At 40.7% G+C, this 27500-nt stretch overlaps 3 protein-coding genes across 4 annotated transcripts; 2 read left to right on the top strand and 1 right to left on the bottom strand.

Moving 5' to 3' along the window:
- The first annotated feature begins 36 nt into the window (after positions 1-36).
- LOC144017241 (uncharacterized) lies at positions 37-3882 on the top strand. Its single transcript, XM_077518589.1, has 3 exons — positions 37-765; positions 2330-3037; positions 3126-3882. The coding sequence occupies exons 1-3, from the start codon at positions 525-527 to the stop codon at positions 3488-3490; spliced, it is 1314 nt and encodes a 437-aa protein (XP_077374715.1). The 5' UTR covers positions 37-524; the 3' UTR covers positions 3491-3882.
- Positions 3432-14605, top strand: cog4 (component of oligomeric golgi complex 4). Its single transcript, XM_077518588.1, has 20 exons — positions 3432-3550; positions 4540-4788; positions 5591-5673; positions 5780-5894; positions 6057-6231; positions 6478-6671; positions 6751-6856; positions 8592-8749; positions 8829-8887; positions 8965-9086; positions 9167-9285; positions 10022-10188; positions 10285-10453; positions 11227-11289; positions 11366-11479; positions 11605-11697; positions 11761-11844; positions 13503-13604; positions 13894-14022; positions 14128-14605. Exons 2-20 carry the CDS (start codon positions 4654-4656, stop codon positions 14260-14262), a joined length of 2322 nt encoding a protein of 773 aa, XP_077374714.1. The 5' UTR covers positions 3432-3550; positions 4540-4653; the 3' UTR covers positions 14263-14605.
- A 1540-nt stretch (positions 14606-16145) lies between these two features.
- Positions 16146-26979, bottom strand: gnao1b (guanine nucleotide binding protein (G protein), alpha activating activity polypeptide O, b). 2 transcript variants are annotated; one of them, XM_077518596.1, is made up of 8 exons: positions 26442-26979; positions 26229-26271; positions 22710-22851; positions 20357-20517; positions 20069-20197; positions 19862-19991; positions 17502-17655; positions 16146-17425 (listed from the first exon to the last, which is right to left on the bottom strand). In XM_077518596.1, exons 1-8 carry the CDS (start codon positions 26557-26559, stop codon positions 17238-17240), a joined length of 1065 nt encoding a protein of 354 aa, XP_077374722.1. In that variant the 5' UTR covers positions 26560-26979; the 3' UTR covers positions 16146-17237. The 2 variants fall into 2 exon arrangements, with proteins under 2 accessions (XP_077374722.1, XP_077374721.1); XM_077518595.1 differs by lacking the exons at positions 26229-26271; positions 26442-26979 and adding an exon at positions 25972-26211.
- Between the last annotated feature and the right edge of the window lie 521 nt (positions 26980-27500).

The following is a 27500-nucleotide window of genomic DNA, read 5'->3' as shown; positions in this document are numbered from 1 at the left end:
CAGCGGTGTTGACCACTGAGCCAATCCAGTTTCCACCAATGTTTCTGAAGAATATTATGTTAAATTTGCTTAACTGTCCGAAATCGCGACTCGCTTCAGTTGCTCAACCCACCAAAACCATTCTTCAACCCAGTCTGCTGAATACTCGACCTTGGGTAAAAGTAGGTCAATCTGCTCAAAATCCACACCTACCCAGCAAGTGGGTTAGGAAAACAACCCAGCAGACAACCCCTCTTAGCAACAGCAGATTCACATCTACACTTTCCAAACATCTCATTTCAGCACTTTTTTTGGTTTTGTTTTGGACTTTCTTTTAGCATATCTGTCAGGACTAGTATGTTATTTGCATGACCACTAGGGAGCAGCGGAGACATTTTCATGTTATCTGTCAGCATACAGTTAACAGAAGAAGTCCACGGAGTCTGTCGCTGACTCGCTGCGTTGCACATTTCACGAGAAGAGTCTCCATTAAACGACCGGTTCGAACAGTTACAGCAGACTAAATTTTAGGTTTTACGAGAAACATGACTCGTAAAAGAAGTTCCGTTTGGGATTATTTTAATGACGTCGGCCCCGATTCGGTTGTGTGTCTCCTATGTAGAAACTCACTATTTAAACCCGAACAAGGTAGCACCACGGGAATGTGGAGACATCTAAGGACACATCACCCAACCGAGGCGGTCATGGCTGCCAAAGGAGAAGGCCGGGAAACCTCCATGGTCTACAACCATGAACAACAGCCTATGGAAATTGGCGAAGCGCAAGGTACCGGTCGCTAAATGAGTTGAACGCCACTTCTTTTGACGGTACTGAATCCTTAGAATCGGTTCAACGAAATGACTCGTTCGAAAGATTCGTTGCTGAATCGTTCAGTTCATGATTTCACATTCGCTTGTGGTTACCGACTGATGGTATTTTAAATTAGGAAAGGCATTAAACAAATGGATTTGAAGACTTAGACGTGACTTTATTGATCCCTTTGTGATGGCTCCCTCTGGGAAATTTACATGTCCAGCAGCAATAAGAACAGATAATAAAATGAAAAAATAATTCAATCAATTAATAATGTTATTACACCAGAGATTGAATTAATAATAAAAATAAACTAAAAAATAAAAATTCAATCAATCAATAAATAAGGTTATTACACCAGATATTGAATTAATAATAATTAAAATAAAATACAAATTCATTCAATCAAAAAATACGGCTATTACACCGGAGAATGAATTAAATAAATTAAAATACAGTAAAGTGCCATATTTGTGGAAGTGAAGTGCACGGTGTAAAAGAGGACACTGGCAACCACAGACTGGTAAAACATCTTCAGAAGTTTGCTCCAGATGTTGAAAGAACGCAGTCTCCTCAGGAAGTACATCCTGCTTTGTGTCTTCCTGTACAGGTGACTGGTGTGTTGTCCAGTCCAGTTTATTATCCAGCCAAACCCAAGGTATTTGTAACTGTCCATCACCTCCACCTCAGCTCCCTCTAGCAGGACTGGTTGCGGTCCTGGTCTGGATCTCCTAAAGTCAATGACCAGCTCCTTTGTTTTAGAGGTATTGAGTTGTAGGTGGTTGGTGTGGCACCATGCAGCAAAGTCTCTGGCCAGTCTCCGATACTCCTCCTCTCTGTCGTCCTGGATTCACCCAACGATGGCTGTATCGTCGGCGTACTTCTGAACATGACACATCTCTGAGTTGTAGCAGAAGTCCGAGGTGTACAGGGTGAAGAGAACAGGAGCCAGCACTGTGCCCTGAGGGGCTCCTGTGTTACTGACCACTGTGTCAGACGTGATGTGGGAAATTGTTTATTAAATTACGAATTAATCTACATTAAATATAGCTTCAATACACTGAATTTCCTCACCATTGAAATCTCCACAGAAGTCACAAAACGCTTTTAAACATTGAATCCAAATAACCTGTAATGCCTTATTTTGCTGAGCACCGATTTTGCATAACTGCAAAATGTCGTCTAATTCTGATATAGCAGATTAGATCAAGGAAAACATTCTCTGAGTTATGCATAAAATCGCCTTTGTGGAATAAGAATATTAATCTACTTATAGTGGAAATATATATGTTCTGTGTGCCCCACTCATCCAAACACGGTATTATGACCATTGAGTTCATTCATTTAGCAGCTTAATCCACCCTTTTTATTCATGTTAGGTGACTAACATTTTATCTCGCCATTCCACATGCTGTCAACTGAAAGTAATGTCATAGTGCCCTCAAGCTTGCATTGTGAATGTCACATGACCAAATCCAGACAACAGGTGAGCCGTGATATTAAGCGCATCTCTATCTTCTTAACTCTTCTTCTCAAGTGGTGGTGGAACTGGAGGAGGAAAATGGTGTCGTCGTCTCTGTGAATGAAGATGACATTGATTCTGCAATGAATGGCGTCCTTGTAGCTGTACAAGCAGACAAGCCTGTCAAAGAAAGGCCGGAAGAGGTAGTACAAGAAGTGGTCGGGGAGGAACGTCTGTCGAGCCGGCGCAACAGAATCTGGAAACATTTTGCGCCTTTGGGAAGTTTGAATGCTGCTCAGTGTTTGATTTGCAAGAAGAAGATAATGTGCTCTGAGGGCAAGAGCAACAACCTGTACCGACACATGGCAAAGACCCACCCGCAAGTGAACCCACGATCAAGTGAAACTGTGAATGAAGTGCACAATTCTGAGTTAAACCGTATCCAAGGAGCAGACCAAGGAGAACCTGCGGGAGCAGTACAGGCAGAAGCCATGGTCGAAAATGTGCTCAGTTCAAGTAGTAAATGCCAACGCCGTAGTTCCATCTGGAAACATTTTGAGACTTCGGGCAGTTCAAATGTTGCTCAGTGTTTGATTTGCAAAAAGAGGATTAGGTGCCCCGAAGGAAAGACCAGCAACCTGCATCGGCACATGTCAAAGAGCCACCCACATGCGTATCAGCGACCGGGCAAGCCAGCAAAAATCAAAACACTATCACATAGTTCCAGTGTTCATCAGGAGTCCACGTGTCCAGTAGAGGTAATGGACGAGGAAGAAATTGCAGGTAAGGTTAATGTATAGGCTGTCCCAAAAATCATTTTTACACTTCCTTTTTTCTTTTCTGCTTTACCAAGATATGTATCTTCTTTCAGATGTGGCCCAATTTTCAAAGGGAACTAAAGCAGAGAGGCGCATTTTCAGAAGGGAGCGAGAATTGATCGAAGCATTGAGGAGGACGCAGAGGGAGGAGGCCAAGGCTCTGGAACATCAGAGGACGCTTGTCGAGAGTCTGCGGGCCATCAACGCCAGAGAGGTCGCGATGGAGAAGGAGCAAATTGAGTCACTCAGGAGAGCACAGCAGGAGGAAGCCAAAGACTTGATGAGACAAAGAGAAGAGCTGGAGGCAGAAAGGGCTGAGCAGAAGAAGAGGTGGGAGGAGCTTGAGCAGGAAAAGAAACAGTTGCTGCTGCTCAGCCAAGAACATGCAACTCTGGCTTTGATTAACCACCAACAATAATTTATTTTTTTTAAACCCATACCAAGCGTCATGTATACACTTCATTCGGAATGTAAACAGGTGAGCAGAGATCTTCATTTGGAATAATTTCAGTTGGAATGACTAAAAAGTCGCCATGTAAACCATTGACTTACAAAAACATTTTTTTATTTTGTCTTTCTGGTTGTATTTCAGGATGAAATTAAAATGCACTATAATAGATAATTGATATATGATCTTAAGACCTTATCCCTGATCTTAGATGACATTCTCTGAACCTTTGAATGCTTATATCCAACTCTTCAGTGTTTTCATGCTTTTCACTCTACTGTACTTTCTGATCTCCAATCAGGAGCTGAACAGCAAACTTCACAACATAAAACGACCAAATAAAGATGCTGGTTAAAATGCGATTGGTATTTAAACAGTCCTCTTGGCTTTTAATCCAACATGCTTTGAAATCATTTGGGATACTTGGATTTTTTCCCCTTTTAAGCTCTGTTATATACACACACACCGCTACATACAAACGACAGATTTTTTTTTTATTTAAATTTTTTCTACATATTCTGTCCATCACAGAAAATACACAAACATTCTCACTGACATTCACATCATTATTGAGTGAGACATTAATCCACACTGCCTTCTCAGAGTGAGAAAAAGCGTAGATTGTCGTTATGAATATTGCATAGGCCCTATGCAATATTCATAACGACACTTCAAAGTCCCTATGCCATAGGGACTTTGAAGTTTTGGAGCATGACTGCTGTATATATATATATATATATATATATATATTATTTTTTTTTTAAGCATGACCACTGTACTGTGTTGCTTTTAAGTACAGTATAACTGTTTCTTTTCTTTTATGGAATTAAAATGAAGTTCTAGTATGGTTCACTGTGGGGTGTACCAACAAACATAATACTGTACACCTGCACACTGCGCATGCGTATTTCATGTCATGTTTTTACCCTTGATATATTCTTACAGGTAAAAACTTTGCCCCAAAGTGTCACATTAAGGTATTGTTCAAATTTTATGTTTGTAATTTATACCTCGCACAGCAAATGGTTGTGTCTAACCATATTTCAAGCACGTACTGCAACTAAAGCGGCCAAATGTAAGATGCGCGCCTAACAGACGACGACCAGGGGATAATCCCGAGGACGTAGTTGAAGATGGCTGACAGTGTTTCCGTCCCAACGAAAAGATGCGATTCTGGAAATCTATCCGCTGTAAGCATGGACGCAATTTCGGCACTCACAGAACTGGACGACCTGGAGAGAGTTTATCAGCAACTCTGCTTGGAAGAGGTTCGTAGAACATGACAATTAGTGACATTTAAACAGTGACAAAAACGCCTGACGTGTACACTCACAGTCGGCTATGTTAGGTAAACTTCCGGATTTGCTATCATACTCATTTTACCACGAAAAATAAGACCAAATACTGTTTGATCGTTCATGGTAATATTTTGGAGACAATGCAGAGGAAAGGCAGCGTTGTGTGGCGTCTCAGGTCTTGTGTCAAGTCTGTGCTAGCAACTTGCTAATCACAGGTCTGGTCAAGTACACAATCAAGTAATTTTCCATCCAAGCTGTACAGTATACATATCTCTTAACAACGATGGAACCATGTGGGATTTTGTCCATCTCATTTCAACTCAACATCCTACATTTGTGCAGTAGTGGATTAACGTGAACCCCACAACATGAAGCAGCAGTTTGGCAAATGTGAACAATATTTCAAAAATGAGGACAAAAATAGATCAAACTATTTGAGCGCTGTGTACTGAATTCTAAACAACCAAATGACATAACTAACTTAAGTCTACTTGCTTAATGCTAACACACATTGAAAAACAATATAGACGGACTCAAGAAACTATTCAATAATTTAATTAATTTACGTTTTATACATAGCAATACTGTGCTGTTTTCTTTTTTATGGTACAAAAATTATTTGTTAGTGGTTTATTGGGGCCTTGAAATCGATTAATTTCAACGAGGAAGTGTTTTGAATTACATGTATTGTTACAGAACAAATTAACCTTGATTGTAACATTTACCTTTTGATGCTGCTCAGATTTGGTTGTTTTTCTTCGGTTTGGTTTAGAAAGCAGTGGAGGTTGAATTGGACCGGCTGATGGGGCAGGAGGGAACCATTCACACAAAGATGCTATCACTCCAGAGGATGGGGTAAAATTTTCAGCTGCCCAAAGAATACATTGACACTTGGACTTCTTTTACATGAGAAAATTTCATGAAAATGTACATGGCATGTGTTGTTTCTGTGCTTAATCAGGCCCAACCTACAGTTGATTGGAGGAGATGCCAACCAGCTGTCCGGCATGATCACATTTACCTGCAGCCTAGCAGAAAATGTCAGCCGCAAAGTCAGACAGCTAGACCTGGCTAAGGTATGCACTTCTACTACCATAGCCAAAATTATCTGTAGCATTCAATTAACATTTATATTTATTTAGATAACCACAATTTTGTGTGTGTTGTAGACATCAGTAACAGGCTAATTTTAAATGATTAAAAGTAGATGTTAATGACATTGATTTATGATTTTATAGACACGGCTGTATAACGTCATCCAGCGTGCTGATGACATCCTGGATCTGAAGTTCTGTACGGACGGCGTTCAGACAGCTCTGCAAAATGAAGATTATGAACAGGCTGCTGCCCACATCCACAGATACCTTTCTCTGGATCAGTCAGTCATTGAGCTGAGCAGGCAGGGAGAAGAAAGTATGCCGAAAAACTCTGTTAACTCTAGTAAAATACTAGCGTCAAGTCAACTCAGGGGGTGACCATTTTGCCACTTGGTTTTGACTGAAAATGACATTACGAGGCAAAATGGCCGTCCCTGAGATGGATAAAAATCCTTTTTTTTTCTGCTTAAATCACATTCCAAAAAGGAATACAGAATTGTGGCAGAACAGATTTTTTATTTCTTGTTTTTCTGTAACGCTAACCCTCATAATTCTTACACAGGCAGCGCTGTGGATGCCAGTCTGCTCCTGCTGCAGGAGGCTGAGAAAAAACTGAAGGTCATTGTAGCTGACAAGTTGGATGAAGCTGTGGCAGCGGTGGACCTGGCACAGGTGGAGAGGTTTTTCAAGATCTTCCCCCTGCTGGGCCTCCACGAGCAGGGCCTCGCCCGCTTCGGACAGTACCTCTGCAGTCAGGTCAGTATGGAATCGGAGAAATTGAAATGTGTGGCCAGAGGGTATGAATTGGATGACTGACACACGCTGTCGCGCACAGCTTGCATCCAAAGCGGAAGAGAACCTGCTCTTAGCAACAGGAGGAGATTTGGGCGAGAAAAGAGCTCCACTCATATTTGCAGACACTCTGACGCTTTTGCTTGAAGGTGAGTATACACAATTAATATCATGACAAGGTACCTTTGTGACTTATATAAATGATTTTAAGGAGATGATGTTTATGTAAACAGCAAAATCTAAGCTTGTTGACAGGTTGGACAATTTTCTAACTTTGTCCATAGGTGTTAATCTGCATTTAAATTGTCTATATGTGCCCTGTGATTGAGTGGCGACCAGTCCAGGGTGTACCCAACCCACCTCACGCCCAAAGTCAGCTAAATAGGCTACAGCTCACCACTTCAGTACCATGAGTGATGTTTCAGTTAGGGATTGTCATAACGCTGTACAATTGCTAAAGTATGGCGGCTATGTATAAATATATGTATCTTTTTAGAGAGGGGGTAAAATTCAGAGAAAAAACACAAATATATGGAAAAAAATCAACTATTTGCAACATTATAAAGTGGCAAATTTGCGAGGACAAACAATCTTATTCCGTGAAAAAAAAAAAACTCGCAAATTTATGAGAAAAAAAATTGAATATTTGCAATATTATAAAGTGGCAAAAAAGATCGTATAAATATTTCTTTAGAGAGGGCGGTAATAATCTGAGAAAAAAAACTCAAAAATTTAGGAGGGAAAAAAAGGCTAATAATTGCAATATTATAAATTGACAATTTTGGCAGAAAAAAATTGTGTAAATATTAGGGTTGTGCATTTAATCGAAATTCATTTACAATTTCAATTATTACACCCCACGATTACAAAATTGCCATAATCGTTAAAAAAAAAAAAAAAAAAAAAAAAAAGATTAATTGAAATTATTTAAATGTCACAACAGTTCTATGGTAATTTATAAGTGTACAGTAAGTAAACTGGAATGCACAATGTTTGTTTATACAAGGAAACCATCCTTGAATTTATATATTTGTACCTTTGTTTCTTATTTTAAAAATTAATATTATAAATTTAGTTTCGTCCAAAAGGACCTTTCATAATTAGGGTTTCAAAGAATTTTATTTGAAACTTAAAACAATAATAGTATTAATTTAGTATTTTTTACATGATTAAATATGTTTTGTACCCAAGAAATAGGATTGTTTGAATAATCATGATTATTACCAAAAATAATCGGGATTAATATTTTGTTAATAATCGAGCAGCCCTCATAAATGTATATATATTTTTAGAGAGGATGATAGTTTTCAGAGAAAAAACTCACAAATTTACGAGAAAAAAAAAACGCTAATATTTGCGACATTATAAAGTGGCAAATTTGCAAGAAATTTGTTTTAATTTTTTTTTTTTTAAAGAGGGTGGTAATATTCAGAGAAAAAAAACTCAAAAATATGTGAGAGAAAAAAAAACGCTATTTGCAGTATTATAAATTGGCAAATTTGGCAGAAAAAAAATTATATATATTTTTTTATAGAGGGCAGTAATATTCCAAGGGAAAAAAAAGTCACAAATTTATAAGAAGAAAAAAAAAACGCTAATATTTGCGACATTACAAAGCGGCAGACTTACGAGAAAGATAAAAAACTTGGATATTTGTGCCGTTAAAACTCTCAAATTTGCGAGATGATGACACGTTCACAATGGGAGGAGGAGGGCGTGCTGAGGTCACATCGCAGGCTGCGATCTTGAGCAATGCACAGACCTACAAGCAGTCACAGAAAATCCATATAAATGTACAATGTAATTTTATAAGTATACCTGTCTTTTTTTTTTTTAAGTGTGACTTGGCAAAAATATCCGAGGAACAACCCTGTTCATTTGCAGGCATTGCTCGTGTTGTTGAGACCCATCAACCTATCGTAGAGACGTATTACGGGCCAGGTCACCTCTACACGCTCATCACTCACTTGCAGCAGGAATGTGACCAACAGACGCAGAAGATAGTGGACAAGTTCATGCAGCAAAGAGGATACCTCGGAAAAGTACGCATCTCAATGGCATTTCGACTTGCATAATAATTATTGAGCTGTTATTATAACGCCTTCTGAATGCTTGCTGTAGTTTCAGATTGTCCAGAGCAGCATGATGAAGAGTATGCCTGGGGAGAGAATCGAGCCCAGGTAATGTTTTGGTCTACACTCAACAGCCATAATATTAAGTACACCTTAGTAGGTCTTATTTAATCTGCCTCCAACAGGGAGCTGGACCCAGTGTTGGCAGAAGTCACTTTAATGAATGCCAGGGCAGAACTTTACTTGCGCTTTCTGCGGCGACGTATAATGGCCGACTTTGAAGTTGGCGACCAGAGCGTCACACCAGGTAAGTTATACATGAGCATGTGTCCATATGTTTGTCATGTCAAATTTAGTGATGGATGGATGTGTGTGTTTGACGGTCAGAACATCACCAGAATGTGGAGAAGCTGCTTAAACATTGCGTGCTGAGCAGGAACATGCAGGAGCTGATCGGCTACTACATTCCAATGGAGGAGTACTACATGAGGGAGTCCGTCAACAAGGTTCGCTACTCTGTTTTATTAAAAATAAAATAACATTTTTTTAAAAATCAATTGACATAAGAATGGAGATTCTCGTTTACTATGATTCAGAATCGATCTAAAATATCCCAAAAAAATCGATTTTATTTATTTATTTTATTCTGTATTGCCCTTGTTTGTGTTTGCCTACAATGAGAGTGCTGTTGTACACTATTTGGCCACTTAGAGGCAGTGTGGTTCCACACGTTCAGATACACCCTTGTAGCCACATTATACAAGTAGAGTTGAAGAAAAAAGTTGCCAATACAAGGTTTTTTGTTTTGTTTTTTGTTTTTTGTTTTTCCCCCTCCAGTGTAGGAAGAGCATTTGCCTGTGAGTAATGTTAATATGCTTATCTGTATATATTCCTGTAGCGTTTTTGGATGAATAGCCATTCTTTTGAGTGATAAAAGTGCTGTGTGTAGCGCGCTAATTAGCGTTCGAGAAATGAGCTAAACAAAGTGCGTTTTAAAGAGCCGAATGATTCCTTTATGTTATAGTACGGGTAATTGTGTTGTCATAGAGATGTACAATTTTATGAAAACAAATTTTATTGCATTTTATTACTTAAATCGCGTACCATTTATTCATTTTTTTTCTTACCAGGCTGTTATAATGGACACTATTCTTTTTTCTTTCTTTTATTTTTCCTCCTTACCAGGCTGTTATAATGGACACTTTTTTTCCTTTTTTTTTTTTTTTTTTTTCCCCTCACCAGGCTGTTACAATGGACACGTATGAGAAAAGTCAGCTGACATCCAGCATGGTGGACGATTGTTTCTACATCGTAAAGAAGTGCATCAGTCGAGCTCTGTCCAGTTCCAGCATCGACTGTCTTTGCGCAATGATCAACCACGCCAACTCATTACTCGAGTCCGACTTCAGGTAAGTCATTTTGAAACAGTTTTCATCAACTGTGGCTTGTCATTTTACTTGCTGGGAGGGTCTCATGCTTTTGCCCCCCTTCCTCTGACCTGCCAGGGAGGTGTTGTACAACAAGTTGAGGCAGGGTTTCCCAGCCACCACACTGCAGGACATCCAGCGCGGCGTCAGCAGTGCGGTCAGCCTGATGCAGAGCAGCTTACAGCAGGGCAAGTTCAACACGGAGTTCAATATCGACAGCGCTGAAAATGCCAAGGCCGCTTTTTTGGTGAGATCTATATCGTGGATCTTAGAAGTTGTTATAAAAATTATGTATTAACCTGTCTTGGCAATAGTTTGGAATTTCTAGGGTGAACATTTGTTATTTTAATCAAATACAATAGATGAAAATAAATGAATTTATTTTTTATTTTTATATATATATATTTTTTTTTTGTTTTCCTGCTATTTTATTCTGTGTGCCATTTTGAAATTTTCAAAAATGTTGAAATTTTAATTAAATGTATACAGCTATTATTTGAACATTAGTTGTTTCTGGGTATTTATTTGGACCAAAGGGATGTTTAGGGTTTATTATTCATATTAGAAAAGGTCATTGAATTTTCCCGCCAATGTTGATTGTGCCGCCATTTTGAATTTCTAGAAAATCGCGACATTTCAACAGAAGATATCTCCTATTAAGCAATATTTGTTGGCTTTTCCCGACACTAATGAAACCTAGCCAGTTGTATTTCGCGTTCCCTTACAAAAACTAAATATATTTACCGCCAATATTTTTGTAGTAATTTTCCTAAGGTTGTTATACAGTTCACTTGTCATAGTAATCATTATTTGTCATTAGAACTTTTGGATGGCCCAAACATAGGATAACGTCCCTTTTTAACATCTCTTAAAAACCTGAGTACATAATGTTGTAATCACAGATACACAAATCAACATCTGGGCAGTAATGACATGGAAGTAATAATACATGAACACAATCAATATTAAAGAATTTCAGTAAGATTAGCGCTTACTTACTGTGACGTTTGTCAATGTCAGGTGACTCTCAATAACGCGGAGGTGTGCAGTGAGAACATCTCAACTCTGAAAAGGAACCTGGAGGTAACACTCGTATAATGTGTTTCAAGTTGTTTTGGTATCCCTCCACGTAATCTTGCTTTTTGGATCCCGTGTGCAGAACGACTGCTCCAAGCTGTTCAGTCAGGGGGCCAGTCCAGGTGACCGAGCCAAGATCGAGAGCTGCTTGTCCGACCTCGTCAACACATCCACAAAGTTCAAGGACCTTTTGCAGGTTGGAGGCACAAAAACATGCATTGAGCATCTTAGCGTGACTGGAATATTTCTGATGAAAAAGTTGTATTATTGCACCTTCTAAAACCTCTGTATGTGTTCCAACGCTTGATTTTGCTTTCTTAGGGAGGCTTGACTGAGCTGAACACGACGGCTATAAAGCCTCAAGTCAAACCTTGGATCAGCGGCTTCCTGTCCATCTCGCACAACATAGAGGAGGTCATACAATCTTATGTCAAATTCCCTTGAATCAACCTCCATAACCTCCGCTGTCACTTACAGGAGGAGTTCAATGACTACGAGGCAAACGACCCCTGGGTGCAGCAGCTCATCGTCAACTTGGAGCAGCTGATGGTCGAGTTCAAGGTGGAAGCACCTTTTGTTAAGACAAAGCTTCCTCGTTATTTTTTTCCCCATTCTACTCCTTCCGTATTTCTCTAATAGGTCAAACTATTTCAACTTCAACATATTCACAAAATTCAGGACATGTTGGACATTACATTCCAGATTCCAAAATTTGACTAACCCCCACCCCCACCCCACCCGTATTGCATATTTTATGTATGATGCAGCCACGCTAGTCTAAATATGGTCTTCGGGTTCATATTGCGTTAGTGGAACTGTTTTTATCAGTATCAGAAAGCAGCCATTTTGCCACTTCCTGTGGACTGAAGATGACATCACGGTTGCTCAGGTCTCAGGTAACAACCAATCACAGCTCTGCTTCAGAAAACAGGTGATCTGTGATTGGTCGTTGCCTGAGCCCTGAGCAACTGTGATGTCATAGTAAGTAGACAGCAAGTGGCAAAATGGCCGCCCTCTGAGATGGACAAAAACGGCTAAATTCTGCTACATAGCTCATATTCCACATATGTAATATTAATGATAATGTCATGTTTAGACTACTGAGGTCTGAGGTTATATATAACACATTATTGTCAAGAAATGTCTAAGGTTGACTTCCTCTTTAGTGATACTTGACTCATTGAGCCATTTTCAGCAGTAAAAAGTTAATGTTTGACTTAACGTCATTATTTTTTCTATGTACAATTAATACCTTTAATGAAAAAAACCAAACACATTTTGCCATTTGCTGTCAACTGAAAATGACATCACAGGTGCTCAGAAACGGGTAAGGACCAATCACAACTGACCTGTTTTCTAGGTTTGGTCATGTGACAATAGCAAAAAGTTCGCATTTTGTCCAGAATGAGTTTGGTAACTTCATTATCTTTCATGTACAATTAGTACCTTTTTAAAAACTAATTTTCCCACTTGCTGTTGATTGAAGATGACATCACCTGTGCTGAGGAAGTAGGTAATGAACAATCATGGCTCAATTTGCTGACCAAATCCAGGAAACAGGTGAGCCATGATTGGTCGTTACTAGTGTTGTTCCGATACTGTTTTTTGGCCCCCGATACCGATACCCAGCTTTGCAGTATCAGCAGATACCGATACCATACCAATACTTGAGTTTTTTTTTTTTTCCTCAACATGAAAAAGCTGTCCTGCCATTGGTTCAGAGCATTCAAGGGCCAATAGGATATCTTAGATCGGCATGCAGTGAACATTTCTCATATTAGTGAATGTCTTGCACGAGCAAGACACAAGATGCTGCATCCAAAATCCTATATTAGCGTTGGAATTAATGGTATCGGCATGTTACTTGTGAGTAGTCACCGATACCGATACCACTGTTTTAATGCAGTATCGGCACCTCCGCCGATACCAGTATCGGTATCGGAACAACACTAGTCGTTACGCACTTCCTCAGCACAGGTGATGTCATCTTCAGTCAACAAGTGGGAAAATTAGTATTTAAAGTAAAAAAATGAAGTTATCAAATTCATTCTGGACAAAATATAAACTTTTTACTGCTGAAAATGGCTCAATGAGTCAAGTATCCCTTCAAAAAAATAGCACAAATCATTGCAAACAAATATGCAGCTCATTGAGCACATCTATTTTACACGACCTCATCCTTTTTCGCATTTTGAACTTCCTCTCCATCTGCTCACCAGACAAGCCTGTCTCCTGTTATCTACGACACGCTGACCAGCCTGATGACCAGCTTGATATCCATCGAGATGGAGAAGACGGTCCTCAAGTGTTCATTCAGCAGGGTGAGGAGCCGAGCTCGGTCACAAGGTGGCGGCGAGCACCTCGTGCAACAGCATCAGTGACGTACAAAGGATGAAAAAAAAAACCTTCAGCAATAATTGATGAAGTCTCTCACAGGGAGAAAGCCTCTGGCGTGATACGCTCTCTCCATTTCCAACAATGTGTTTATTGGTGGTATAAATAGAAAAGAGCTGCAAAGAGCTGGTAATATTAGAAGCATTAGGGGAGTGCGCGTGAATGAAAATCTTTGCTACGGTGATTAAGTGCTGGTGTTTTTTTTTTTTTGTGCAGCTGGGTGGCTTGCAGTTTGATAAAGAGCTTCGGTCTCTTGTGGCCTATCTCACCACCGTCACCACCTGGACCATCAGGGATAAGTTTGCTCGGCTCACGCAAATGGCCACCGTCCTCAACCTGGAGCGGGTAATTGACCTTATGTTACACATGTACACACACTCCTGTGACAAAATTATGATTTTTTAATTTTATTTTTTATTTTTTAAGTTAGTTTGTTTCTGTGTCCCATAGGTAACAGAGATCTTGGACTACTGGGGGCCAAACTCGGGGCCCCTGACGTGGCGTTTGACCCCGGCGGAGGTGCGTCAGGTTCTAGCACTGCGCATTGACTTTCGAAGCGAGGATATCAAGAGGCTGCGATTGTGACCCGCTGACCAACGTGGTGCGCTTTGTGATAACGTTTCATAAAGACCATCCAGGTCAGGCAAACTTCTTGTCGTTGGACGTTTGCTGCACTCTCGGTCAGGTGTTGAAAGATGTGAAGGGCTGTCACCTTGAAGTCACCTTGCAGAATATTACTTGAGTGAAAGTATCTCACATTTGCTGTACTTAAATAATGGCCGGATGTAAATGTAAGAGAGTATTGTGGGAGGAGTAATTGAGCATCTAGAATTTTTACCATTTTTATTTAATTTATGTCAGCACCCACAGCCTGACCATCATGTATGCCTAAAAAAGCTCATAACTAAAAAGAAAGCTGACGTTTTGATGTCACTGGTGGATTAATATGAATTAAGTCAATTCAGGTCGGCTTTCAATGTATGAAACACTTTCCTGTAAACCCGGCTTTCCACGCATATTGAGTTATTTCAAGGTTTTTGTCAGTCTTTGCTTTAACTCTGAAATGATAATTACTGTTTAGCTACCGTAGTGTGAATTGATGTTAAGTCAGGTTTCAAACTTCTGTTGAAAGACTTTAAAAAAAAATCCATTAGTAAAGGAAAGAAATTCAGGTAATGACAATGAATTCCAAAATACCTGTATACTTTTAATAACTGACGCACATGCTAAGCTAAGCTAAAATAAGCTAAGGTTGCTAATTAGTAAATAACAATTACTGGCCACAAGGTACTTAGCATTGACATTTAGAATCTTAGTAATAATGTGATGCGAATGGCTAAGCTAATAACTACAGCAAGGGTCACCAACCTTTTTGAAAATAAGAGCTACTTATGGGTACTGATTAATCTGAACGGTTATCAGTTTGGTACACCCTTCCGAAAGAGAAAAAAAATGCTTGAATTTCCTTAAATATTGTTAATAATAATAATATTTATGTGAAAACACAATCATGTTAATGATTTTTTTTTTCATAATTAGGAAACAAAAGTCAATACGCAACACCTAAAATATCTTGGTCAGCATTTACATTTTAAGATGGTCACTTCGACAATATTCCTAGAAAATCACAATATCCCATCACTGGTGAGCTAGTTTTAGAACCGGCCGATTGGCACCATGATGGTGACCCGTGAACTAGGCTAACATGTAACTAACACTTGTCGAAAATATGAACCATGCTAGCATATTAGCATTTTACACAACTTTTTTTCCTGACGTTGGGAATGAGTCTCTTTTCTCCACTTGGGTGAAAGTTGTGTTACTTAGGTCTGGCCTACACAGCAGTTTGTCTGTTTAATTTAATTTTCTGGTTTGCCACTTCTTTTCTCTGAGTGATCTACTTCCTGTCAATTGCCGCTTTTCATGTTATTTTGCAGTAATGTATCGGAGTAAACGTCCATTTTATTTTCAACTTAAGTTCAGCAACAAACGTGCTATAACTTGAGAGGCTGGTATCAGCCTGGTGCAGGTTGTGACCTACATGTGACTGAGCGCTCATGTTAAATATGAGAAGAATCTTCAACGTGTAATTAAAAGCTCTATTAATGGTGTCTCGCGGGGAGTAGCAACCTGCTAACCTGTAATTGCGCAAAAGGAGGCCGCCCCACCAAGGCTCAGCGGCGCGGTAATGAACATCACAGCCATTAAAGCGACAGAAGCGGGTCAGACGGCTGATCCCGCCGAGTCATTCAATAAAGGAATGGCCGCTCGTCCGTGAGGAGAGAACACTTTTAACCTAATAAATCGCGAGCCCGCGCCACATTTTTCACGTTGGATAATACGTTTCAGCGAGCGCGGCCACGCAAGAGCTGCTCCCAATCTCCTGGTTTGCCGAACAACGTTCTCCTTTGGCGACCTCACCTCAGTTGACCGCGATTTTTGAGAGCATGAACGCACACACATGGGAGTAGTTAGGAAAAGTGTAGCTTTAATGTAAACACAACATTCGATTGGCTCAGCACAAACATTCCACATGAGAGCAACCAATGAACTACAGAGTAAGATGGGGTGCGGCACAAAAACATTCACAGTAAAAAAAAAAAAAATCTGGTATAATCGTCATATATTTATATACAATACGGTGCTTTTAAGGTGATCGGATATGAGAGGAGACGTGTATACAGGGATGGGGGAGGCGGAGTTTGGGGTGAAAATGAACAGTTGTACTTCTGTGTGTGAAAAGAGGATGATCGATGGGAGGGGAGAATGTTTTAAAATGGAGGCTTTGAATTCGATAGTCAAGACAGAGGCTGCCTCCGATGATATTCTCCTTGTGCAGTCTTCTATGTCTAAACAGATTCACATTGAGGGCTACCAGTACAAATCAAAAATGTGATTGGAGGAAGGGGCATGAGGCTTAAACCAAAAATCAATTTGATGCTTAGAACTTTAAATAATAACCAACTAATCCTAATCTGTTCTCAGATGGTTGGCACCAATATGACAGTTTCTTTTTTTTCCCCCCCTCTGAGCGTTATCAGTCCTCGTAGTACAGGAGGCCACTCTGGGCAGGATAATACCCTCTTTTTGTTGACGTACAAGAGAAAAAGAGCGAAACAGACCTGCAGGCTACTCGGTCATGTGCGCGGCCTCAAAAGGGGAGGAGAGATTCCCGGCCGTGAGAATGTCGGCGCCTCCCCTAATACATTATCAGCATCGTCTGCGCCATCTTACAAGCTTGTCCAAACGGAGCGGCAGACGGGGGTTATTTACCGCTCCTGCCCCCTCCCCCACTTGTTTGTTTCCGCTCATCAGCAAATTATTCAAACATTCAAAGACAAAACTGGGGTGGTGAACTCATAAGAAGAGGAAGGGGACAAAATCATGACATGAATCCGACGTGATGTCTGGCGGCAGCTCTTTGGGTCCGTTTTGGACGTGTTGAATTACATATTTTTGTGTGTTTTATTATTTCTTTCTTTTTTTTCTTTTTTTTTCCTTTTTTTTAAGTATCATGAAAATGATATAACGCCTCACGCTCTCCGCGACGACGCCCGTGCTCAGTATAAGCCGCACCCTCTCAGGTTGTTTGCGATAATGATGTCGGTGACTGCGTCGAACACTACCTGGATGTTTCCTGTGTCCGTGGCACAGGTCAGGTGACAGTAGATCTCCTTATTGGGAGAGCGGTTCTTACTTTCAAACTGAACCTGAATGTAGGCGGTAGCGTCGTCATAAGTGTTAGCACCTGGTGGAGAGGAGAGCAACGCGCACATTAAGTTTCGGGGAAGTTGATTTTGCGGGGGTGGGGGGCAAACGGTCACCTGTGTATTCGGGGAAACAGATAGTCAGCGGCGACTTCTTGATCTTCTCCGCGAAGAGGTCCTTCTTGTTGAGGAAGAGGATGATGGAGGTGTCGATGAAGAACTTGTTGTTGCAGATGGAGTCGAACAGCATGAGGGACTCGTGCATGCGATTCTGCCGCGACAAGATTTTACGGAATACAGTTGAGGAGGAAAGTTTAATTTGTTATGTTATCCTGATTATAATTGAAAATAATTCATCATCTTTCACCACTGAAATAAAGGAAAATGTCTGTTACACTCTAACAGTAGTAACATCCTACAGTCGTAATTTTCAGTGACATGTCCTGCATCCTGCTGATTTGTCGTCCTTTTTAAAGAAAATGAGGCGAGGTTGAGTTTATGTGACCCAACATCAGCCCCACCCCACGTTTGTCACAACTGGTCTGTGATTGGCCAAAAGTGGTTTCAGTTACAAATCTTGTATATCATTGGTTCATGTGCGGCTATCTGAAGCAAAAAAGAAAAAAGCAACGCTCGCCAAAATGCCAAAACATCTTTAAAAACATGGTACTGTAAACTAAATAGTCAAAAGAAGTTTGACTTTTTATTGATATTTTTTTACCATTTTTTTTTACCAACATGATCTATAAACCATGCAAAACTTTGTTGATATATGTTTAATATATGTCCTCCTTTTCGACCTTATGGAAAAGGCCACCCTAATCACAACAGACGCTTATTAGCGTTAGCATGAAGCTAGTGGAAGCAATGTGGTTGTGTTTAAAGCAGCTAGCTATATGGAAGATTTAAAATTTCAAATCTCTACTGCCACCTGTGGCCGAAAACAAACTGCACGCTCGTACACGCTGCGGGCACTCGTACGTGCACGATCTCAATACTGAAGACTGGGCTCTTCATATCCAATTAAACTATGTTTTCAGAGGTAAGAAGTTTTATAATGTTTTACAAAGCTGGCTACTTCACGGAATGAGACTCTGATCCCCACTAAACAATTGATGTCCACGGGACGTGCAGATTATATTGCATTAGTCGGTCGAAGTCCAGTCCTGTGCTGTACTCCAAAACGATGTGCAAATTACGTCAATTAATTGGACCTCATTCCGATGTTAATATGCAGTTACATATTGTAGTCACCCCGCTCGACGGACGTCAACCTGATTCTAGTCATTATTAGTGTATGTCGCCCCCAGGCTAGCGTCATTGTGCATTAGCCGAAAGGTGGGCTGTCAGTTATGGAAATTGACGATTGTGAAAAACATATAGACCCATTCACTACTTAGTGTGATATGGCCGTGAATGTTATCTCCATTCAGTAGTACCGTTCACATTCCGTTAGCATAATGTAGCTACAATAGGCTGTTTTCACGGAGGAAAATAAGGCAACATTTAGCCTGATTGAAACGCCGCGGAATGGAACGTCTGTTCTTCATAAAGTCATTCTGTTCTACTACATTCAACTTTGCCGCCCCTTTCACGCTAAATGTTGCCGTCCACCACTTTCACCCCAATAGTTACGACCGAGAAGTGATCGATCTTGAGGTTACTGCTATTTGAAAACAACGCATTTTCTTCTAAATGTCAAGATACTCGCTTCTTACCTTTTCGAGTAGAAAGAAAACAAACTGAGCCCGGTGATTGACTGTCAACCAGTCCAGGCTGTAGTGTCTGCCTTTTACCCAAAGTCATCTGGGACAAGTTTTAGCATCTGCCACTTGAGCATTTTTTGTTTTTTGTTTTTTTAAATCATCTTGGCACCAAGGAGCTGTGTTGAAATCAGGGGAGAAGCCTTCATTTAGCCAGGCCATAGCACTGTCTAATATGATGTAATGTAGTGTAAGTAATAACAGATCAACATTTTAGGGAAGGACATTTACAGAATTGTTGTTGGGTTTTTTGTTTTTTTTTTGGTTTTTTTTTACTATCAAAGTATCAGGATGAAGTAGGATCTTTTTTCCTTTTTTCCCCCCCAACAAGATGTGGTTTCACGCGTTCAGCAGACAAACAATTGCTTGACTTTACAAATTTAAGAACTCATTTAATAATATACTTGGCGTTTTTTTTTGTTTTTTTGTTTTTTTTTTAAAATCATTCAAATTTGGTTTAACAAAACTCTTCTGTGTTGCACCAAATTTAGAAGAAACATTTATTGTCACTTTACAGGGACTTTGATTGTGAGAGCTGGTTACGTGGCCTGATGAAAGGCCTAACTGTTATTTTTTTTGGACGCATCAATGTAATCTTGCAAAACTGCTCCACAAAGTCTTTCAAATGAATTGCAGGTATAAAGCAAGCTCAGTTCATTACAGCCAAATGACTTTTGAAGCTAAGCTATAATCCTTCACTGGAGTCACACTTACAGTTGTTTCGTCCTCGTGGAGCACCTGGTCGTAACCACTCAGGGCCACGCAGAAGATGATGGCGGTCACGTCCTCAAAGCAGTGGATCCACTTCTTCCTCTCTGACCTCTGACCTCCCACGTCAAAGAGCCTGCAAAGAGAGCCAAGGAGAGAGCTTGAAAACGGATCTCGAAGTAGCATCTCTGCTACAAGGGGGGAGGGACCTACCTGAAATGGAGGTTTTTGAAGGTGAAGTGAGTTTCCACAATGCCAGTGGTCTTCACTCGGGTTCTCAGAATGTCCTGCTCCGTGGGCTGGTAGTCTGCAGCCCCAATCCGGTCTAAACTGTCCAGGTAGCTGACAAGGAACAAGAAACGGGGATCGGTCAAGAGGCAAATTGACATTATGCAACACAACAGTAAAATAAAATACATGACCACAGTGTACAAAAGTAGTGTCTGTATACAAACGTTTGGTCAATAGATAAACGAATAAATAGAAGCGTGCGTCACTCACTATTGGGCCGAGTCGTTAAGCTGGTATTCGCGAGCCCGGTTGAAGCACTCCTGCGTCCCGGCGTCAGCCCAAACGCGCTTCATGGCGCAGAGAAGCTCCGCAGAGTATGGCTCCGTGTCCTCCATGCGACTTACCACGTCACACACCAGCTTGGCATCCGCCTGGAAAACAAGGATTGCTGCATTTCATATTGCACACACGTAGGTGTCAGAGTGCAAATTTAATTTCACTTTTCTGTGCAATAGGAGTGTGACGATATATCGATATCGTGATAAATCGTGATACTTAGTCTCCCGATAGATGATTGATACGCCTATGCAAGTATCGAGATATTTGTAGCTAAAATATAGCCACTATAACGGCTCCATTGTTCATTACTTATTGAGCAATTACTTGGCGGGCCGCTAGGGGGAGCACCTCCATAAGAGTGGCGGGGAAATGTACGGAAGTCTTCAGCCGAGGAAGACTCATGAGCTTACTTTTCCTTCTGTAAGACATTTAGCTGTCCAGAATTGACTCAAGTTTTGCATACGCTATGAAAAGTAAGTAATTTCATCAATTTATTTACTTTTGCAATGTTACACAAAAAATGTCACAGTTTATAAAATGAAACAATTGACTGTAATTTGTTCACAGAAAGTCTCTGTTAAGAAGAAATTTGTTTAAAAAATATACACTAAAGTACTCACTTTGAAGAAGACACTAGTTTTAATATTGTGTTTCAGTGATGATTAAAAAAATAAACTTTTCTCATTGAAAAAACATCAGTTTATGTCTTGAGTAGTTTTATCGTGGATTTATTACCTGACCAACAGGATTGTCTTTCCTTTTTCTATATTTAATTGCAGTGTTAATGCTCAAACTGCAGAATGGGAAATGCTTACAATAATATCACATATACTTTTTAGGAATAAAAGCACTGCCTCGTTTATAAGGCCTACTTGCTGCATTTTAATGTTGCTCATTATGATGGTACTTGGGGAGTTAAGTATTTTTTATTTTTTTTTAGATGGTACTTGGTGTGGAAAGTTTAAGAGCCTTGATCGAGAATCCATAGTTTACAACACAACATTCCAAGGTTGTGAATAACATGCAGTGAGCTACAGGAATATGAAAATAATTAAAGTACGTTATTATTTTAAGTGTATGGGAATGTGTTGAGATGACTTCAGACAGGATTGTGGGTCCATTCATTCCTCACGATACCATAAATACCAATAAATAAATAAACAAGAGAAATCATGGTATCGTGAAGAATGAATTGAGTCATAAATGTGCAAAGTCATCCCACACAACACCATTACTTCAATTCTTATTCATTACAGAAGAAATTCAAAAAAATATAGCGCTGTCAAAGTTAAAGCTTTAACTTTGACAGCCCTAAAAAATATTATATATCATTTATAAGTTCTTGTGAAGTACATTGTTACATGGGAGTCCTCTGTTTACGACCACCCATCAACATGCGATGGACTATTCCAATGGTGGCCAATTTCGATCCTCGAGAGCCGCTATCCATCTTGTTTTCTATGTTTCCCTCCTTCAGCGCAGCTGAATCTAATGATCAGCTCATCAGCAAGCTTGCATAACGAGCCTAATCATGAATCAGGTGTGTTAGTGGCGAGAAACATGGAAAACAGGCTGGATAGCGGCTCTCGAGGACTGAACTTGGCTATTCCTGGACTATTCCATCCTCTTACTAGACGTGTGCAGACATGATTCAGGAAGAGCAGCGAAAAAAAACGTGTCGGTGCATTGTAGTGGAACTGAGACGATATGATAATGAATTGACACTGTTGTCATGTTTGTGAATGAAATACAATGACACACACACACACACACACACACACACACACACCCTCCACACACATATTAATGGAGTGCAGAATCCGTGCGCCTGCAGCTGGATCAAATTCACCAAAATCAAAATCACTTGCGCCACAACTTAGACCTGGTCCGAGCTGGTCTAAAGCCTAGTCTACCATCAGACACCAAACTGTCAAGCGTACCAGTGGTGTGCAAAAGACACACTATTGGAACGCCCAGACCTTAACCGACAACAGCAAGAAGCAGACGCTCTTATCAAGCAAGGAGGATGAAGTGGAGAGTGACACGAGACGTGAGTATTTAAAGGGTTGAAATGGTTAACTAATCTAGATGTTTATTAATGTAAAAAAAAAAAAATATATATATATATATATATATATATATATATATATATATATACACACATCTTATCTAAAAGAACATTTACGGTTCTGTAAATCTTTTTTTTTTCTGTGACCATTCATCTCATCCCTGCCATCCCTCATCATTTATAGCGTTGGAGCATTTCAAGCCGGAGGCAACTGACTTTTCGATCCTTGTCTCCAAACTCGATTCCCAGCGAGTCCATAGCTCGCAGGATGGCTGCCAAGCTCTGGATGGTGTTGCTGTAGACCACGGGCTTATACTGCTTCACGTCATCCCCAGAGAAGCCATCTTCATGGATAATCCTGCAGACACACACAGATGTTAGCACAAGGAAATTGGCCCGTTCTGCCATATGTTCCTGTTGGAACTCAACCGGTCGTCTTATGACGACGATGCAGGGGATTGTTTATTAGTGTGCTATTTAAGCAATGTATAAGTTATGACAGTTAAGACAGAATGTAAGATACTTTTAAGACTATTACAATTTACGTGACTTCCTATCACTAGTTTGTAATACACGTTCAAACTGTAAAGAGAGTTCATCCCAACTTCACAATGAAAATCCACTCCTGGATTGTGACTGTGCAGTTCCTGCATGGAAGGCACAGAAAGGGAGACCTTTTTAATATTTTGTGCGGCTGGCTGTGTGCAAAATTGTGTAATTATGGATGAGAAGTGGATAAGACACACAAACCACCGCGCGAGAGAGGATTGAATTAATAAAGAGTCCGGGCTGCGAATAACCATTAGTAGTTTACGCAACAATTTCATCAGCATGGTTTGATTGCCAAAATGATCATGTTTAAATGTATTGTTTCTTTTAATATGTATGTTGGTAAACCTTTCAGTCTACTCTACGCTGATCAACAAAGAGGATATTTTTACATTGGAGGCGATGATGACTGTGCTACTTCAAGGTAGCATCTTCACTACTCTGCATCCTTCATACAATTCAATTTGATCAGTATTACTGCACTATTAAACACTTTATATTGCCTGTGTACTCTGTAAATATGTGTGTATGTCTTAAATATATATTTTGTCATCGTGTCTGTTTTGCTATTAACAATCGACTCTCAACAATGGGAGACAAAAGTCCCTTTCTTTCAACAACCTGGCCAATCGGAAAAAAAAAAAAAAAAAAAAGACAGATTCTAAAATATGCCATTTTCAAAGCTTTTCAGCATCCGCAGCTTGGACCAATCACACTTAAGTTTAAAAATAGAAATTCTCTGACATATCTGCAGCTGCGAGTGACTATAGCGCAAGTTAGTGCATCCCCCCCAAATGGACTGGCTTTTTTCAATTCAATTATTCATATCCTGTGAGGCTAACTTTGTACCGCCACTATGCTAAGTTACCAACAAGAGCCATTTTGAGCTTTTCTTGTATGGTTGCAAGCTTGTCTGCCCTGCTCACTTAAAGAGGAGAAAATATTTTGAAATAATTATGATCGTCATACATGAACATTTTTGTGGTGTATTCATGTAAAAACTTTATACCTGCCTATCCATTTATCATTTCTCTATCATATATCTAACTACCTATATTTTTTTTTATCATCCAGCTTTCTATCTTATCTATTCATCACCATCACCAATCTATTCAGCTTTTTCTACTGTATCTCAACATACCTTCCTATTTACTTATCCCTCTATCATCTATCAATCTATCTACCTATTGATCGATTGAGCCAGCATTCTTTGTTTCTATCTAGCTAGCTAGCTAGCTAGATATTAAGACATTAGATAGATAGATAGATAGATAGATAGATAGATAGATATAGATAGATTAGCTACCTATAATGATCCCTCATAGCTAGTTCTTGGGGACCGACTAAAGGGCTACCAGTTTTATATACATATCTGAAATAACAAATTTGCTAAAATTAAAATATTTATGTATTTTCAGACACTAATCATGTCCACAATTTCTCCCAATTAGGGATGGGCGAGTACCAACACTAGGTATCATACCAGCCACTAATACTTAAGGCAAAAAAAATAAAGATTGCGAGTAATTCTACCTTGCCAGTAGTACACTGTGACAGTTTGACTCATCAGAAAGAAAGGTGTTTGTTCCCCTTTTTTTTTCTTTTTTCTTTTTTTGGGTCATTGAGAATGAAATGAAAATTTATATATCAAAAGGACTCGAAATATCGATTATTAACATTGGTAAGTAATCAGAGACAATACTGGTGTCGGTCTGAAAAAAGTGGTACAGAACATGCCTTCTCTCAATAATGATTTAACATGGTAGCAATCATCCATCCATCCATCTTCTTGACCGCTTATTCCTCACAAGGGTCGCTGGAGCCTATCTCAGCTGGCTCTGGGCAGTAGGCGGGGTACACCCTGGACTGGTTGCCAGCCAATTGCAGGGCACACAGAGACAAACAACCATCCACACCTAGGGACAATTCGGAGCGCCCAATTCACCTGCCATGCATGTCTTTGGAATGTGGGAGGAGACTGGAGTACCTGGAGAAGACCCATGCGGGCACGGGGAGAACATGCAAACTCCACCCAGGAAGGCCAGAGCTTGGACTCGAACCCGAGTCCTCAGAACTGGGAGGTGGATGTGCTAACCACTCATCCACCCTGACGACCATCCATCCATCCGCCCTGGTAGCAATCAGTTAAATGTCAATATTTCTAAACTGATCAAATGAGCACCAGCGAGCTACTTTTCGAACAGGCCCACGTGGCTGATCATGTGGTGCTTGGGGGATACCTGGTGCCCACGGGCACCACATTGGTGACCCCCTGCTCTATCATCTAGCCATCCAATTTTATTTGCTACCTAGCCAGCTAGCTTTCAAATCTTTGTAACGAGATATCTATTATCTATATTATCTACCCATCTGTCTATTTAATGCTGGTTAAAATGTAAAAAAAAAAAAAAAGACAAAAAAGAACGAAAAGAAAAGGGGGAGAGGACAACCAAAGTACTTGCAGATTTTGGTTGCGTTCATGGTCGTTATGGAAAACAGATAACTGAAAGGGTAAATAGGTGAAGGAAGGAGAGGAAGCAGGAATTGGGGTGGGGGGGACTGGGAGGCTGCACTGCGGAGAAGCTTCACATTACAAAATATACAATAGACTCCGTGATTTTCCATGAAAACATCTCGAAACTTCACTAAGAGGTTTAGGTACGAGCAACAACAGTGATTTAAAAACATCAAAGAGTGATTTAGCTTAGGTTTAGATGCGGTTTTCCGAGCCATATTTCTACGTAAATCCGCTTTTATAGGCAAAGTACTCCCGCCGATATCGGGCACTTAAAGCCATTAAGATTAAAAGCAGAGGTATTCACTAATGGAGCCGCGCTGACCTCACACACGAACGCACACACTCAGAGAGGAGAGAGGAACAACACCCACAGCCTAAAAGCCCCCCAACCCCTAAAGCCTCGTTAAGTACATTTCAGAACCGGGGACGAGCGAACAGCACCCGCCGAGCCGGGGCCTCGATCTCCTCCCCAGCCGAAAGGTGCTCCAACCTCCGGCACTTCTCGCGGGCTTCGGCCTCTGGAAACATGGCGGCTCAACCGAGAGGAAGGGAGGGGAAGAGGGCGGAGGCAGGAGGAGCTGGTGGGGGGTAACTCGAGGCCTTTTTGGAAGCATAAATAAGCAGTAATAATATAAAAAAAAAAAAAGAGGGGGGGGGGAGAGACTTACTTCATTTGTTTGACGATGGTGCTTTTGCCGGACTCTCCACCGCCTGGAAAGAACACACAGGGAGGGGAGCGGCTAATGGTGAAATCAGTACCACGGAGAGCACCACCGGCCCGACCGAGGACAGGGTGTGAGGAAGCGGGGAAGTAGAGAGGGCGGGCCGGGGTGGTGGTTGGTGATTAGTGGGATGGGGGGGAGGCGATGACCAAGTCTTACCTAGCAGGAGCAGTTTGACGTCCTTGGCGGCCACCAGTCCGTCCTCCTTCAGGTTCTTCTCGATGGCCTTGCTCCGGTCCAGAGCGGCTCGCTCCTCGGCGCTCAGCGTACATCCCATGATGGTGACGAACAAGCGAATGAACAAGCGTCGTGTTCCCCCCCGGGTTCCGCCTTGGTCCACACCGCGACGCCGACTCCTCAATCAGTGCGTTGTCGTCGCTCTTCCTCTCTCCGCTACAGCATTAGTAGGCCCGGATTGAGGGCAACCCGAAGCGGTCTTCTTCTATTTTTTCCCCTTCTTCTTCTTCCTCGGTGTGCGTCTCGCTCCGTCCCCTCGCTCCAGGGGGGGTTGGGGGCGGGGTGGGGTCGTTGTGAGAGAGCCTAGCTGCGGGGCTGAGGTTGTTGTTAGGTGGGGAGTGTGTAGGAGAGGAAGAGGTGGGGGGGAGGTGGGTACTGTATCTCTCTCGTTCGCGCTATCTCTCTTCAGGGCGGCGCTGGTGCTGCTGCTGTTGGTGGTGCTGATGATTTCCTAGTATCTTTTTTTTTTTTTCGCCAAGAGGAAGAGACACACCTCGCGCAGACAATCTTGCTGACGTCACAGCTTCGAAAACGTCATGAAGAAGAGACCTTTAAATCTGACCTCGAACTTTATGCCTTAAAGGTGGCATTTTACCACTAAAATTTGAGCATAATAATTTTCATCTAATACTCCCACCTGTTAAAAGGATATTTGATTCATTTAGCCATTTTCAGCATTAAAGAAGATAATATTTTGCCCATAATTAATGTGATAACGTCATTATTTTTCATGTACAGGAAACAGCCAATGACCAGTCATGGCTCAGTTTGCTAACATCACAACATGCCGTGATTGGTCATTGCCTGAGGTCTCAGCACTGTGATGTCATTTTCAGTCGACAGCAAGTGGCAACATTGTAAAGGTAGTACAGGCTACATGAAAAATAATGAAACTATCTAATTAGACAAAATATTGACGTTTTACTGCTGAGAATAGCTAAATAAGTAAAGTGTCCTTTAAAACCAGTAAATTTACAGTTT

Source organism: Festucalex cinctus, chromosome 4 (assembly GCF_051991245.1).
Source record: "Festucalex cinctus isolate MCC-2025b chromosome 4, RoL_Fcin_1.0, whole genome shotgun sequence".
Lineage (NCBI taxonomy): Eukaryota > Metazoa > Chordata > Actinopteri > Syngnathiformes > Syngnathidae > Festucalex > Festucalex cinctus.
The sequence above is the reverse complement of the archived record's forward strand: the minus strand, read 5'-3'. Positions and strand labels throughout refer to the sequence as shown.

Bases quoted from the DNA above. Each gene is read 5' to 3' on its own strand.
- LOC144017241 (XM_077518589.1), top strand. From the start codon at position 525: ATGACTCGTAAAAGAAGTTCCGTTTGGGATTATTTTAATGACGTCGGC. The intron at 766-2,329 runs GTACCGGTCGCT...CTTCTTCTCAAG, and splicing joins GGAAATTGGCGAAGCGCAAG to TGGTGGTGGAACTGGAGGAG. The intron at 3,038-3,125 runs GTAAGGTTAATG...ATCTTCTTTCAG, and splicing joins GGACGAGGAAGAAATTGCAG to ATGTGGCCCAATTTTCAAAG.
- cog4 (XM_077518588.1), top strand. From the start codon at position 4,654: ATGGCTGACAGTGTTTCCGTCCCAACGAAAAGATGCGATTCTGGAAAT. The intron at 4,789-5,590 runs GTTCGTAGAACA...GGTTTGGTTTAG, and splicing joins AGCAACTCTGCTTGGAAGAG to AAAGCAGTGGAGGTTGAATT. The intron at 11,480-11,604 runs GTTGGAGGCACA...TTGCTTTCTTAG, and splicing joins AGTTCAAGGACCTTTTGCAG to GGAGGCTTGACTGAGCTGAA.
- gnao1b (XM_077518595.1), bottom strand. From the start codon at position 26,174: ATGCTTCCAAAAAGGCCTCGAGTTACCCCCCACCAGCTCCTCCTGCCT. The intron at 20,518-22,709 runs GTCAGTTGCCTC...CTTGTTTTCCAG, and splicing joins TTGGAGACAAGGATCGAAAA to GCGGATGCCAAGCTGGTGTG. The intron at 17,426-17,501 runs GTGACCGTTTGC...CCTCTCCACCAG, and splicing joins CTGTTTCCCCGAATACACAG to GTGCTAACACTTATGACGAC.